The following is a 14380-nucleotide window of genomic DNA, read 5'->3' on the forward strand; positions in this document are numbered from 1 at the left end:
TCTCAGGGTTGGAAAATCTGGGCCATTTTCTGGGCCACTTGACTCCCTTGCCCACTCCCATTCACTCCCTCCCTCCTAACGCCAGTCACCTCTGAATCATCTCTCCATGTTGATGCTGCTGAACATGAACACAGCGTGTATTTGTGTTCTGTGTCCTGTTCCCCCAGGACCTTCTCCCGTTGCTGAGGTAATTGCGACTGTTCTGGAGAGCTCACACACAACACTTCAATTAATTTAGGACAGTAGCACTCCCTGAACACTGTGGCTAGGAGATTCAAGAAGGGAGTACAGGTTTCTGAGAACTTCTTGCTGTGATTGGTCATCGCCAGGGCCAACTTTCCCATAGCTAGGATGTCCTATACACCATGTTGTCATTCCTGAATGGCAGGTGGTTTCATTTTGCCCAAGAGGGCTGAAATGGTTTACCTCGTGGAGCACAACATCAATGACATCTGTGTATTTTATTTCATCCTGTTGACATTATAGTGAGAAATGTTAATGTATATCTTCTGATTACTTTAACAGACAGATGATGGATGGAAAACCGAAGTAGATAACAGCTCGGCCCATCTTTGACCAAGACCATTTGGCACTTTACCACGTTCATATCTCTGTGTTTACATTCTTCACTGCAGTACACATCAGACACGAGCTCTGGCATCCTTCACTTGTGCTGGGATATACCTGTATTTTTTTTCAAACTAAGGAGATCAAGGAAACAACTGGGGAGTGAATGGAGAACCCTCTTAGCCAGGCTGCTTGATTCACATGCCTTCCCTGTGTTAATGTACATTGCGTTGATTTGTTGTTGATGTGGTGCTTGACGAATTGCAGTCTGCACACATCCCAGATTTGCAAACGTGCCTACAAACACTCCTCACCCTCGTGCTGCACGTCATTCCGCACAGCTGGGCACTCTCACTGGAGCCATCTGTGCCAATGGTGCGAGAGGCCAAAAGCCAGGATCTTTTTTTTTTTTATCAAAATGGAAAGCATGTTAAAATGTCTTCTTTTTCAACTTAATTTGCATCTTTCAAGAATTTGGAGTGGTATATTAGAGGGTTGGATAAAAACGACAGCCTGTTGAAGCTGCAGAACCTTCGACAGGATGCTCTCGCCTAAGGGCAGGGCAGGGTAGGACATCGGAGGCTTCTTATACTGAAAGGTTACGTACCCGGCCTTTCCGCTTCCGGGATGACGTTGGACTCCATGTTGTCTCTTTCCAGGCGTGCTTGCGGCCTCTGGTTCGCTGGTACCACTGGCTTCCACGCTGCGGAATACAAATGCGATTTATTGGAACACGTTTAAGCACTGAAGAGTTAGTTAAGTGTCTTCTAACAGATTAGGGATGTGAGTATACCTCTCAGTCTTCAGTACTATAAGTAAACATAATTGCCGTGCACAATAAAGACCCGAATTTCTATGGGAACGTGTTTTTGCAGATATAATCTAGTTTTCAGTTTTGTGTTGCATTGAAATGCAGAAGTAACAACATGAAGACCTCGAGGCTAGAGTCCTTTTCTTCAGCGTCATCCATGTTTTCTCACAGTGCATCCGTAAAACAGCGGCTCCATGATAATGTCATTTTTTTATACAATACATATATGCCAGATTTTCTACTGTAAGCTATCTGGGTGCAGGGAGTGAGAGAAAGCGTGCTATGGAGTTTACAGACAGCAGCTACTTATGATTAACTATAAGTAGCACACTTGCAATGCACTGCTTATGACCACACATATTACATCACTCAAATGTTCTATGACGTTATTGATAACAAGCCCGTCCACGCCTGGACATTCCCAGGATCCAGAACCCTTCTCCCTTTGGCTCCAGATAATGAGTCCAGATGCTGTTATACGGCCTCTCAACTTATCCAGGTTAGACAGCTCGCTGCTGCAAGCCCTATTACTTTCACTTCTGCGGATTTGGAAGGACCTTTTTCATGTAAGCTCTGTCATTTTCAGAGCTGTTGTGATAAGACGCTTCTCTCCAGAGTTGGGGGATCTCTATATTAACCAGGATACACAGGCAGATAGCGAAACCCCAGAGCACATACACGACCTCTGCCTGGAGTGGTTTCTTAGCGAATGTTCAATCATTGCCTAAACATTCCAATGAATTGTGGTATTTGCTGAATTCCGACTCCCCAGACTTAGGCTTCTTAACGGAGACATGGGCTTAAACCTCACTCACTACCTAATATTGCTCTTCCCCTTCCTGATAAATATCAGATCCATGGACTGAATAGAGTAGGAAAAGTGGGAGTAGGTGTTGCCATTGTGTATAAAGATGGGCTGAAAGTCTCTGTTATCGACTCCATCTCCGATAAAGAATTGGAAATTTGTATTTTTAAAAAATGTTCTTAACTCCCCCGAACAGCCTCAAGGGTGCTCTTAAAAAACTAAGATTTTAATTTAAAAGGGATGGAAAAGATTGCCCCTCATACAATTACCTCTTAACACTTCCTTTTATTGGGGGATTTCAATATCTACGGCGAAGACAGTGAGAATAGAGAGGCAGCTAATTTTCTGGCCGATATGGCGAGATTGGGTCTTACGAAGATCAATACGGGCCCTACCCATTCAGCGGGTCATACGTTGGACATCTTGCTCACTAACTCACCCTATATATCTTCTGATCCTCCTCGCCCTTTGATTTGGTCAGACCACTCTTTGATTCCGTTTCAGATTAAGGGCTGTTTTAGAACACAAGCCCCTGCGTACCAACAGCACAGTCATAAAAGACAATGGCATAAAGTTACTTTTAATGCCTTTAACAAAAACTTTGTGCCTCCAACATTTGATGAGCATATGGACATTGACAAAAAGCTTAGGGTCTTTAATGAGACACTAAATATGGTGATAGACACTCTCGCGCCCTTGAAACTACAAGAAACCAACAGTCATAAAAATGTGCAGATTGGTACACCCAGGACTTAAGTAATGAAAAATCCAAATGCAAAAAACCTGGAAAAACTTTGGCGCAAAACCCATACGGAAATGGAGGAACTTAACTTTAAAAAAGCTCTTACTTCCTACCATAAGAATCTTAGGCACAGAAAGCCCATGTCATTTTAAAGCTCAATCAAGCAGACAACTCAACCAAGGAACTTTACAAAATTCTCAACACTTTCATCAACCCTACCGCTTGTAATTTACAAATTCTCCCTTCCCAAGTACTATGTGACAACATAGCTAACTACTTTGAAGAAAAAATAAACTTAATCTATGATCAATTCCTTCAGGTCTCTAATTCCTTGTATTCCTCAAGTTTGCTGCCCTCTACCTTGAGATTGTCTGTGACTGGCCTTCAACATTTCAATGAGATACAGATATCCCAGCCAGAAGCCATGTTGAGAACAGCAAAATCTGGTTTTCCCCTTGATGTTATGCCAGCATATGTGTCTGCCTGACCTGCCCCTCTCCTGGCTCCCGCTATCTGTGACATCCTTAACACTTCTTTGAGTGAGGGGGTACTCCCACTTGAATGGAAGGCTGCTCAGGTGATACCGATTAAGAAAAAAGCCCAGATACCCGCTGAGGTGATTGCTAACTATCGCTCTATTTCGCTCTTGCCGCTTGTGAGCAAAATGGTGGGAGGGAACGTTAACACCCAGCTGATGGGTTACCTTGAACCTAAAGGAACACTTGACCCCTCCCAGTCTGGATTCAGACCACACGACTCTACAGAAACTACTCTCAATGGGGTCAAGATTATATTAGCATGGCTCTGGATAACAACAAGGCAGTGCTGCTGGTGTTATTGGATCTGACAGCAGCCTTTGATACTGTCTCTCACCAGAAACTGATTCATCAATTTGAAGAATCTGGTCTGCAGGGACAGACACTTAAGCGGCTTGCTAGATTTCTGGATCAGCCTACTGAGACAATTAATTTAGGTCAATTTCGTTACCATACATTGAAGCTTTCTAAGGGGGTGCTGCAGGACTCTTGTTTGAGCCCTACATTGTTTAATGTTTATGTGGCTCCCCTTGTCAAGATTATTAGGGAATATGGTTTCACTCCCATTTCGTATGCTGATGACACACAACTACTTCTGTCCTTTGATAAGGATACAGAGTCAGTTGTTCAACGCTTTGAGGAGGGCATGCTGGCCATGTCTGGCTGGATGATGGAAAACTTCCTTCAGCCTAATGCGTCTAAGACTGAGATCCTTTTGTTTGGCTCTGCCCAATCCATTTGGTCGCCAAATTGGTGGCCCACTGTGTTAGGCCCCACTCCTGCTCCATCTCTTGCGGCAAAACATTTAGGGGTCCGTTTGGATAACTTTCTCATCATGAAAGATCAAGTCATGGCCACATCAGGGACTTGCTACCACACTCTGCTCTGAGTCCCTTGCGCAGAGTGCTTCAGTGGCTGCCCTTATCAGTCTAACGAACCCTGATTCAAGCTTTGGTTATCGGCCGACTTGATTATTACAATTCTCTTTTAGCATCTGCAAACAAGTCTCTCTTGAGTAGATTGCAGATAGTTCAGAATGTTGCTGCACATCTGGCTCTCAAAATGCCCCCGCGTACCCTCTTTAGACCTCTGCTAAGACAGCTTCACTGTCTTTCTATTCGTCAGAAAATTAAATTTAAATTCTGCTGCCTTGCACATAAATCATTTTATGGTAGGTGTCCCAGCTATTTGGCAGACAAAATTAAATCTTACCGTCCGAGCAGGCTTCTCAGATCTGAAGGGAGAGGACTGCTTGTGGTCCCCTGCTACAGTAAATTACGAGCAGGAGGCAGAACTTTCACACACCTGGCTCCAAAATATTGGAACACTCTGCCTGAGGACCTGCGCCAATGCCCCAGTCTTCTTCGATTCAGGAAACTCCTGAAGAATTATTCCCGGACTGATTTGTGCCTAACCTGTACTTTGTCTTCTCTGCAACGCGGAGATACCCCTTCAGGGGTGATTCCGTCACTTTATATATTCCCTTACAAATTACAAATTATAAATTACCTATGATGTTTGAAATTGCATCATTGTTGACAACACTGTGCACGACGAGTGTGCATGTTATTAGTACTTCAGCTAACTATAACTGGTGAATTTCAGAGGTTTCTCGAATTTTAAATGGTATTTTGTAACTAGAATTTTCACTTAACTATAAAATCACTTTAGATTTTCAGTGAAAAAAAATATATATATGTATTGAAGGTACGTAGATGTGGAGTTAAGAAAAGTAAACCTACATTTACCTGTACACATTTAACTTGACAACATGGTCCTAGCCGATATCCTGCACTGTATATTGTTTTAGGTTGATACTTTTTAACTCAAAAATGTGAAGCACAATCCCCCTTTCTCCATCTAGATCTGAGCCTTCACCAAGTGGTCCAAACTGTCTAGAAATAACCTGGCAAGAAAAATATATTTTTTTATGAATATATTTTCTCACTCACCAATAGGGCTAGTTGTTAGAGTGGTCCGTCGAGTGAATGGTGATACTGGAACAGTAACAGCTTCCTGGTTTTGGATCAGCGGGCTGCGTTCTCCATAGTAGTAGTCATACTGGTCGTTTGGAAGCCAGTACTCATAGTCAATCCCTGGATTACGCTCTGTGAAGAGGAGCTGAGGCAGAAGGTAAAGAAGGTGGACAAAAGAGATACAGAAGATGAACTGTGAGAACAGATACGAGTGTGCTGTTTTGTGGTTACGCTGTACCATTTCTCCTCATAACTGCACCACTTTTGAAGCCAGAATGTTAGAAAGCCTATTAGATGTAGCATAGCCTACAAGAGATGCATCGTATGTAATGCATTAAGGCAAATACTTTTTTTCTAAACCATCTGTGAGAGGAATATAATGCCTGCAAAAAGGATGCAAACATATGTGAATTGGATGTTATAAATCAACCCAATCTAGCAGCATTGTAGAAAATGCCATTAAATGTGTTACAAAGATTGAAAGTAAAACTAAAATTGCATTTGGCAGTACATGGGCTCAATCCTATGTCCAGTGAGCTTCAAAACTAGCTGGCAGAAAGCACCATAAAGCTGATGTTATTTTGAATGAGCAGTTTATAATAATGTAGGTTAAACCTTCTGTCACTTGATGCCTTTACAGGTAAAAACTGAACTTCACAAATGTTTGTGACTCATATTACTCCTAAAACACTGCTGAGGCAGGTGTTCAGTGTATATGCATTATTGTATTCTGGTGCCCACCATTCCCATTCACCTGTGATCTCTGGCCTCTTACTGCATCTTACTGCATTATACATATGCATATGACTGTCTAGCCATACACAATATATTATATCTGTTTTTATATTTTATAACATGTGCTTTTCATTCATATACCCATATATCTTATGTGTTACACTGTTTTGGTTCGGCCAAGTCTATACATACATATATATATATATATATAAGGTATATCTAGGTGGTGCAAACTGCCGAAATGCGTAAGAGCCTTTTGTGGATACATGTTTTGAACTTGATTCCAGCCATGTCGGTGCCTGTGTTAAGGCAGCAAAGCAGGAGTGGGAGCATATACACATATATATATAGCCCCTTGCTTTAAGACAGAGAGAAGAATTCTTTCTTCCAGAATGTTATGGCTCTTGGGACGCTGTAACCAATGAAGCAGTCATCTTGCTAAAGACTGGACTGTGTGACTAAGGGTGGCACGCCTCTGGCGAACAGGCATGTTGTTGCTGCATTCCACCTCTCACTATAACAGCGCTTTTTGCTGCTATTAGATAGCAGCAAATAATTCTCAGTAAAGAGAAATTTCGAAGCTTCATGTCTTTGCATTTCATAATTTTTAAACTCTTTATATTTTCTATTGCCACAATAACTGTTATATTTGCTATGATTATTGTGCTTATGTTCAGTGGTGACTTGGCGTCTAACAAAAGCTTCCATTAATACTCATTCCCATGACTTTTGCGCATGCTGGCTCATGGGAAACGGTAAGAGAAAATCAGAAAAATATTCCTGTTGGTTGTTCCAGGCAAGTCTAGAAGAGATTCACAGGGCACTGGTCAAATTTTCCTGCTCCAGATGGTAAGCTGTTATACCTACACTACCTGCGGGCAATGGGAAATCTAGGTGTTGCCCCCCAAATTTTCACAGGAAGTATTTATTCCACCTGAGAGATTAAGGATAAAACCAACAAACATCCAGCTATTTTGTGCTGTCCTCCAGATGCAGAAATGTGATAAATGTAATACCATAAAGCTATTCGCACAAAAAAGAATATTTTAGTTTCAGAAACATATGAATATATATATTTTTAAAGAATAACCTGTACATTTTCCAATCAAGAGCATGTGCACCACCCCAACATTCCTTATTTGCGCCACTGGAGGCCAAGTGCAGCCACAAGTAAATGAAAACAAAGGTATAACCTGGCCTCATCATGTGCAGTGGTACAATGAATGTATGTAAGCAACGCTTTTTACCATAACGCGAAGGTCTTCGTTGGTGGGACCTGTTGCCTCAATGCTTTCCTGATTAGCTAAATTCCGTTGATATAAGACTTCTGTCGCAGTTACGTTGTATAAACCTGGTGTGCTGATTTCCCAATTGCCATTTATTACATATTTAAAATGTTCAGTTTGTAGAGCTGAAAAAAGAAAGTAGAGTGATTAGATCCGTAGGTATTAATAATTCATCGAACACAGCTGCAAAGCCCAATACAGATACAGATTCGACATTGTAATACTGAATTTGGATTAACGTTATTATGACAATACACAATGTCCATAGTGGCTGACTTCAAGTCACTTGAAACTCGATTCTTTAAAAAGTGAGTTTCTCCTGATCTCATCTTTACATCTAAATTTACCAGTTAACTTCTGGATTGACTCTTGTACTGCTCTACCTTTCAAAACAGACATCATTAAAGTGCAAAATGCTTGAGTTTTATTCTTGATAAAAGTCCTGATGTAGGTGGCTTATTACCGGTCGGTAAACCCGAAATTTGAGAAATTTCAGGCTTACCGACCGGTATTGAGCCATTTGCTATGTAGGTGATGATTCGGTAAATACCGAATCGGTATTTAACGATTCTATTTACCGAATCATTATTCACGGATTCGGTATTTACCGAATCGGTAAATGGCATGTAGGAAGTACATTTAAGAGTGCTCATGTGCTTTAAGGATTCGTTATTTACCACCTACTATAAGTTGGTGGTAAATATCAAATGCCTTTGAAAATTCAAATCTGTGCATTTTCAACTGTGCCATGTGGCAGACATACATGCCCTTAGGGCATGTATGTCTGCCACATGTGCACACAAGCACGATCGTGGGGTGCAACAGGGTGTCAAAGTGACACCCTGCCACCCTTCAATGTGTTCCCCCTTTTACCGAATCGATATTTACCGATTCAGTAATTCACATTCATTCCTATGGGCCTCCAGGCCCATAGGAATGAATGGGAATTACCGAATCAGTAAATACCAATTCGGTAATTAACGAATCTTACCGATTCGGTAATACTTACCGAATAAATACCTACATCCCATTTACCGATTCTAAAATACCGAATCGGTAAAATTTGGTATTTTAGAATCCGTAAATCTTCATTACCTACATGTGGCCCTTAATCTTCAAACACGATTTGGGCAAGAAAGCACAATTTCAATTCCGACTTCTTGGGAGGGTTTGTCACTTAGGGCCTTATTGCGATGGCAGAGGGACCACCACCGACATGCTGTCGGTGGCGGTCACTCCTCCATCGCAATGCAGTTTATCACCGCCATATTATGATGGCAGGGCAAAGGGTGGTGGTCGGAAATACCGACCGCCAGGGTCCAGACATACGGATCAAATTCGACTGTCCGTCGCACCAACTGCTAATTCCTGCATTGCGGCAGTGCCTGCCAGGCACTACCGTTGGGATTATGATATCCCTTTCCCCAGGTCGTTCTGCGGCTGTCAACCACTGCACAACGGCTGGCAGAAATGGATTTGGGGGCCCGTAGCGGGCCCCCATTAATCCCTGGGACATGAACATGTACCCTTGGGGCACCTATGGTACCCCCCTACATATCCCTGCACCATTTGGCAGACACCACATGGTGACTGCCACACAGTGCAGGGATATGTCTGCACCCTAATTTTTGTATCCCGGCTGGGGCTGCTCACCGCATCCCCACCACAATACAAAATATAGGTAATGCGACCACCACGTGACGGTCGCTTCATAATTCGGATGGTGGGTAGGCTGCCTAGTAGGTGGCCGGTCGTAAATCCGATACGATGTCGTACAGACTGAAGACCGTCCTCCATCGTAATGACCCCCTAAATCCCAGAAGAAGACTTCAAACCTCTATCTCAATCTCATGTATTGTCAAGGATTAAAATACATTAATACTCTTCTGATCAGACTTCTTAAAAGTTCCCTTGCTCCGTTAAAGGCAGTGTTACACGCTGCAATATACTTAGTTACTGGAACTAAAAAATGTGTCCATATTACCCCATTGTTAATAATATTACAAGGACTCTCTATAAAATGGCTAGTATCACCTACAAGACCTTCCAAACCACCACTACTCAGTACTTTAGATCTACTTTGAGAACATCTTGCCTTTGAAAAGGACAGCGCAATCATTTTTGGGCAGTGCGTCTATAGTTTGGGATGCTCTCCCCCAAATCTACACCGCACGGCCTCACTGACAACCTTGAAGCATGAGTTGAAACTGCTTCCAATGCAAAGATACTTCTTGTCTAACTCCAGTTAAAGCCATCTCTTAGAAATCTGCTTCCTCCTTAAACTTTTTAACAAACTTATCTCCCCATTTTTTTTGGCCCTTAGCCACCTGCATCTCTTCCTCACTCTCCCCTCCTTTACTATCACATCCCACTTTATAATTCCAAATTTGACTTGGGCATAGAGTTTATACCTCAGTCTATATTCCACCTTTAACTTCAGCATAGAGTTTATACCTTACTCTGAGCTCTGTCGTGTAGAGGCCTCTTTTATTGTACTCATCGAATCCGGTACTCTCCCTGATTCTTAATATGTTTTTAGCAGTTTAATGGTCTTCTGTCGTTTGTATATATCCCATTTTGAATCCCTTCTGGGGCCGTATTATGAATGTGCTACGCCCGAATTGCACACCCCTGGGGCACTTTGGTATTACAGAAGGGGCCGCAGATGCTTGTGCACCGATAGAGCTGGTGTGCATAAAGCGCCAGTGCTATCTTCAGAGGGCTTTCCCTCATTTGCATGCAGGCGTATCCCATGCAAATGAGGGAATCCCTTTGCCTTTGCACCCGTGCCATATTGCAGACGCAGGTGCAGAGGCAAAGAAGCTCTCAGGACACACACTGACAGTGCACCACCTAGAAAATGGTGCACTGTGAGTGTGTGCCCTGATTGCACCCCTTTGAGGGGGGCAAAGGGGTCCAATGAACCTCCCCAGACATCTCCTTGAAGGTGGGTCCAGTCACTGACTGCACCCGCCTGCAAAGGGATCTCTAATCCTCATTAAAAGTGTAGGTGGGTTGCCGCCTGCACTGTGAAAACACAGAGTGGCTTTAAAGCAGCCACTCCATTTTTCACATGAATGCGTTACCCTGGGGGCATCGTGAGTTCCCAGCTGGCCTAGGGGCCGCGCATTCACCATAATGCTTCGCATTTTCCTGGATTACACTGGGCGCACCTTTTGAAAGGTGCTCCCAGCGCAATCCAGGAAAATGCGCTCCATCTGTAATATGGTCCCTGGTATTTAGCTGCTTAATATTAACTTTTACATTGCTATTGGTGTTGTCACCTACCGCACCGTATATCATTTGTCATTTGTCCTTGTAAAGCACTGGCATATCTTTGGGACAAGTCCACGCTACATAAAACCACACAAATAAATACAATATTGATTAATTAACCTAGTATTCTTACTCACGAATCGGAAGATTGCGATGTTATGGAAATTAATGACAGCCCCCTGGATCATTGATTAGGTGAGTAAATGCAAAAGGGGTGCTGCAGCTCAGTGAATTGCGCTGATGAAGGTGAGTAGCATCCTGGAAAGTGTGGACTCGGCGGTGAATATGAGTTTCTTAACTCGCCTAATCCTGTGTAGCATAATCATGCAGAATTACCCAAAAACTCTACAAAATTATACTGAATTACGCGAGAAGAGTCATTCTACCTTTAGTGCATTTCCATAGCACAAGAATATCCGTTTGCATCCAAAATGGGCATGAAGATGTATTTTACACAAAGAAATATAGCCAAATTCAGCCAAACATGAACAGCGAGCGCAAGCTGCTACTTGCGCTTGCTAAGTGTGCACTAGGGGTAGGATTGTTCCCAATTTATCCTAGCATTTAGTCCTGGTTTCTCAGCGCAAAATGCACCCTTGAACTTGCTAAATATGCTATCGCAATAGGATTGTTTCCCCCCAAATTACTGTTAATTACGTGAGCAAGCCTGAATTCATTATTATTTATAATTCCGCATGAAAGATTAACTAGGAATTACCAACATTACTTTGCTGTGGCCTAATTGAAGTTTCGATTAGGCCTGGTGATGACCTGGGAGAACATATTAGTTGAGCTGTCCAGGCAGACTCATGATATGTCCCCACTCATCCATCCTGCTAGTGGAGCATGGGTGGACTCAAGCCATCCCGTCCAGTGTCTGTCGTGCATAATTCAGGTGGGTTTGGGAACTAGGTATTGTTGTAGATGTTCCTACAGGGTCTATTGTGTTATATTGCTGTAGTTCACAATTCTACATTGTATTTATTACTGGATTATGTTGCTGTCCACAGTGAACTTAACTGAATTTGATCGTTCTAGAACCTATTGATTCTAGTAGTTTTCAAAAATCAAAAAAATGTATGTGAAAGAAAAAATCACATTTTTAATTATATAAAATTGTCTTAAAGGCACGTTTAATTTTCGGATGCAATGCAATTTTCTACGAATCAGGCAGAGTTGTGTATTTGACAAAACAAAAGAAGTGTCTGTGTGTCTGAAATAAGCCGGGATCTAAATCCTTAAAAGTCATGACTCTAGAACGTTCATCAAAAGTGAATGTTGTGTCTTTCAGGCCCGTGTAGGTTATGAAACATGCCACTTACAAGATACCATCAGCACAAAAAGTCTGAAAACAGAAGCAGCGTCAAAGCCCTGATTTCAGAGTCCTCCTGGACTTTCATCATTGGCTCTGTTATCTCTAGGACTTAAAACATAAGAAGAGAGAACATCACATGCTTATTACAGAGGCAGGAGGCAGTGATCAGCGCGGATAGGGGTGTAATGATCTGCCACAACTCGTCCCACCTCCCCTTGAGAGCCATACATATGCACATACAGCTATCATTATGTCAATGCCGCAGCAATGCTCTGTTTTTAAATGTAGTGATGATGGGTTTGTTAATGGGGAAAGTGGGATGTTTCTGAGCAGCATTCCATTCGAGGCCTTTTGTGATCCTGAATTCCAGAGTACTTACACAAGTACACACACACACCCTCCTTTCTGCCTTCCTCCCACACACACAGAAGATCAACACCAAAGGCAAAACAAGTCGCACGAATCTTGGCCAAGAAAGTCTTGGTTCGGCAATCGTTAGTTTTCAGCTAACTCGCAGGATCTGACGTTGGGAATATGGTATGTTAACGCAGATTTGTACAGCGCTGCATTAGCCTGACTTCGCAGCACTCTCGGGTCCGGGCTAATTTACAACCAGGTACTGAGTATTTTGCCACTGCGGGAGTCTGGTTTCTGCTTCATCATGATCATCAGTGGTGTGGGTGCATGATATGTTTGGCAAAACAACATTAATTCAAACATTAGGAACGACATTGGGCAACCAAGGCTATCACACAAGAAGCAGAATAGAAGCCGCTCATTGTTGATATGTCCCTGCTCTGAGGGCTTCCCTAAAAGGGACCGCTAGATCTAAAATGGGTTGGGAGGACCAGGCGATGAAAGTGTGCATGTGTGTTGAGGGGTGGGTCAGTGGCTGAAGATAAAAGGATCAGAAAGGTAGAGGGAGCACACCAATGTCCAGAAGATAGGGGCAGCTGGGCTTGGCCCATACACAGATAAACAACAGATTGCCATTTTTGACTAAAGTAGAAGGCACAGGACGAGCACAGTCTAGAACTAGGCAGGATGGTTCTGAAAGAAGGGAGCGGGACAGATTGACGGTATTAGTTACAGCTTCAAAGACAACACGTCTACCTATGGTAACATATATCAGGAACCACTAATGAAAGAGTTGCTTTTCACATATAGATAAATCCTTCTATTCTGCCAAGCCATATAGACACCACAGCAAGGGCACATTTGGCTTCTAAAAGGACAGCAATCTACAGGAGACTATTGAAGGGCCATTTGTAGGAAAAGCTGTTGAAGGGCCAAGGGTAGGACAAGCTGTCAAAGGGCCAAGGGTAGGACAAGCTGTCAAAGGGCCAAGGGTAGGACAAGCTGTTGAAGCGCCAAGGGTAGGACAAGCTGTTAAATGCCAAGGGTAGGACAAGCTGTTAAATGCCAAGGGTAGGACAAGCTGTTAAATGCCAAGGGTAGGACAAGCTGTTAAAGGGCCACGGGTAGGACAAGCTGTTAAAGGGCCACGGGTAGGACAAGCTGTTAAAGGGCTACGGGTAGGACAAGCTGGTAAAGGGCCAAGGGTAGGATACGCTATTGAAGGGCCAAGGGTAGGACAAGCACTAAACCCTGTGAGATGAGTCTCAAACATCATGCCACATACACTACCCTGGAAATATTGTCAGCTCCCTTGCGGCAAGGGTGCAGTAGTGGGGCATGCAGGGCCTCGCCACTCTGATTTTTCTGATCTTTGCATGGGCCTGCTGACATGTGCAAGCAGAAGTGGGCCTGAGAAGTCAGCCGTGGGGCAGTACTAGATTGCCTTGACACCACAGCAACAGTTTACAGCTCATGTTTTAACTGTCTTGCCGCAGTCACTGGCTTGGAGAAGCTTCAAAACAGTGGCAGGGGTGGTGGTAGAAGCCACAACATGGGGTGTATGCCAGCACCATGCCATCGGCAACTAATCACTCATGCCATTCACCAAAACAGACTGGAGTAGCGGCATAGCCTGGTATTTGGCCTAAGCTTGCAGGGAGAAGGCGAGGGAAATGGGAGAAGCATCGAGTCTGGTGGCAATCTCTCCTGAAGGCTTGTGTAAGTTCTGCCACAGAGTGGGCTTGAGGGCTCAAGGCACACCGACCCAGGCACACCATGCGCTTATTCTTCTTCGTGTGGTACTTGTTGCTTGATATTTTACTCTAAATGAATTGTATCATTAGCCGACTTCTCTCACCTCTCTCTCCTTCATCCTTTAAAACAATAAGGACTCTTGTTTCATCTTTCATTTGGGAGAAATACATCCTCAAAAATTAGAGTGCACAAATTTAAATTAGATATGGGTAATTCCGA

General features: G+C 43.2%; 1 protein-coding gene across 1 annotated transcript in view; it reads right to left on the reverse strand.

Annotated features, from left to right (window-relative positions):
- The window catches only part of LOC144824146 (ADAMTS-like protein 5), a 297391-nt gene that overhangs the window by 45651 nt on the left and 237360 nt on the right, over positions 1-14380 (reverse strand). Inside the window, exons 9-11 of the mRNA XM_078683277.1 lie at positions 7420-7583; positions 5414-5582; positions 1175-1270 (exon numbers count right to left, since the gene is read on the reverse strand). Of these exons, the coding sequence (XP_078539403.1) occupies positions 1175-1270; positions 5414-5582; positions 7420-7583 (429 nt within the window). The remainder of the gene's footprint in view (positions 1-1174; positions 1271-5413; positions 5583-7419; positions 7584-14380) is intronic.

Source organism: Lissotriton helveticus, chromosome 3_1, assembly GCF_964261635.1.
Source record: "Lissotriton helveticus chromosome 3_1, aLisHel1.1, whole genome shotgun sequence".
Taxonomy (NCBI): Eukaryota; Metazoa; Chordata; class Amphibia; order Caudata; family Salamandridae; genus Lissotriton; species Lissotriton helveticus.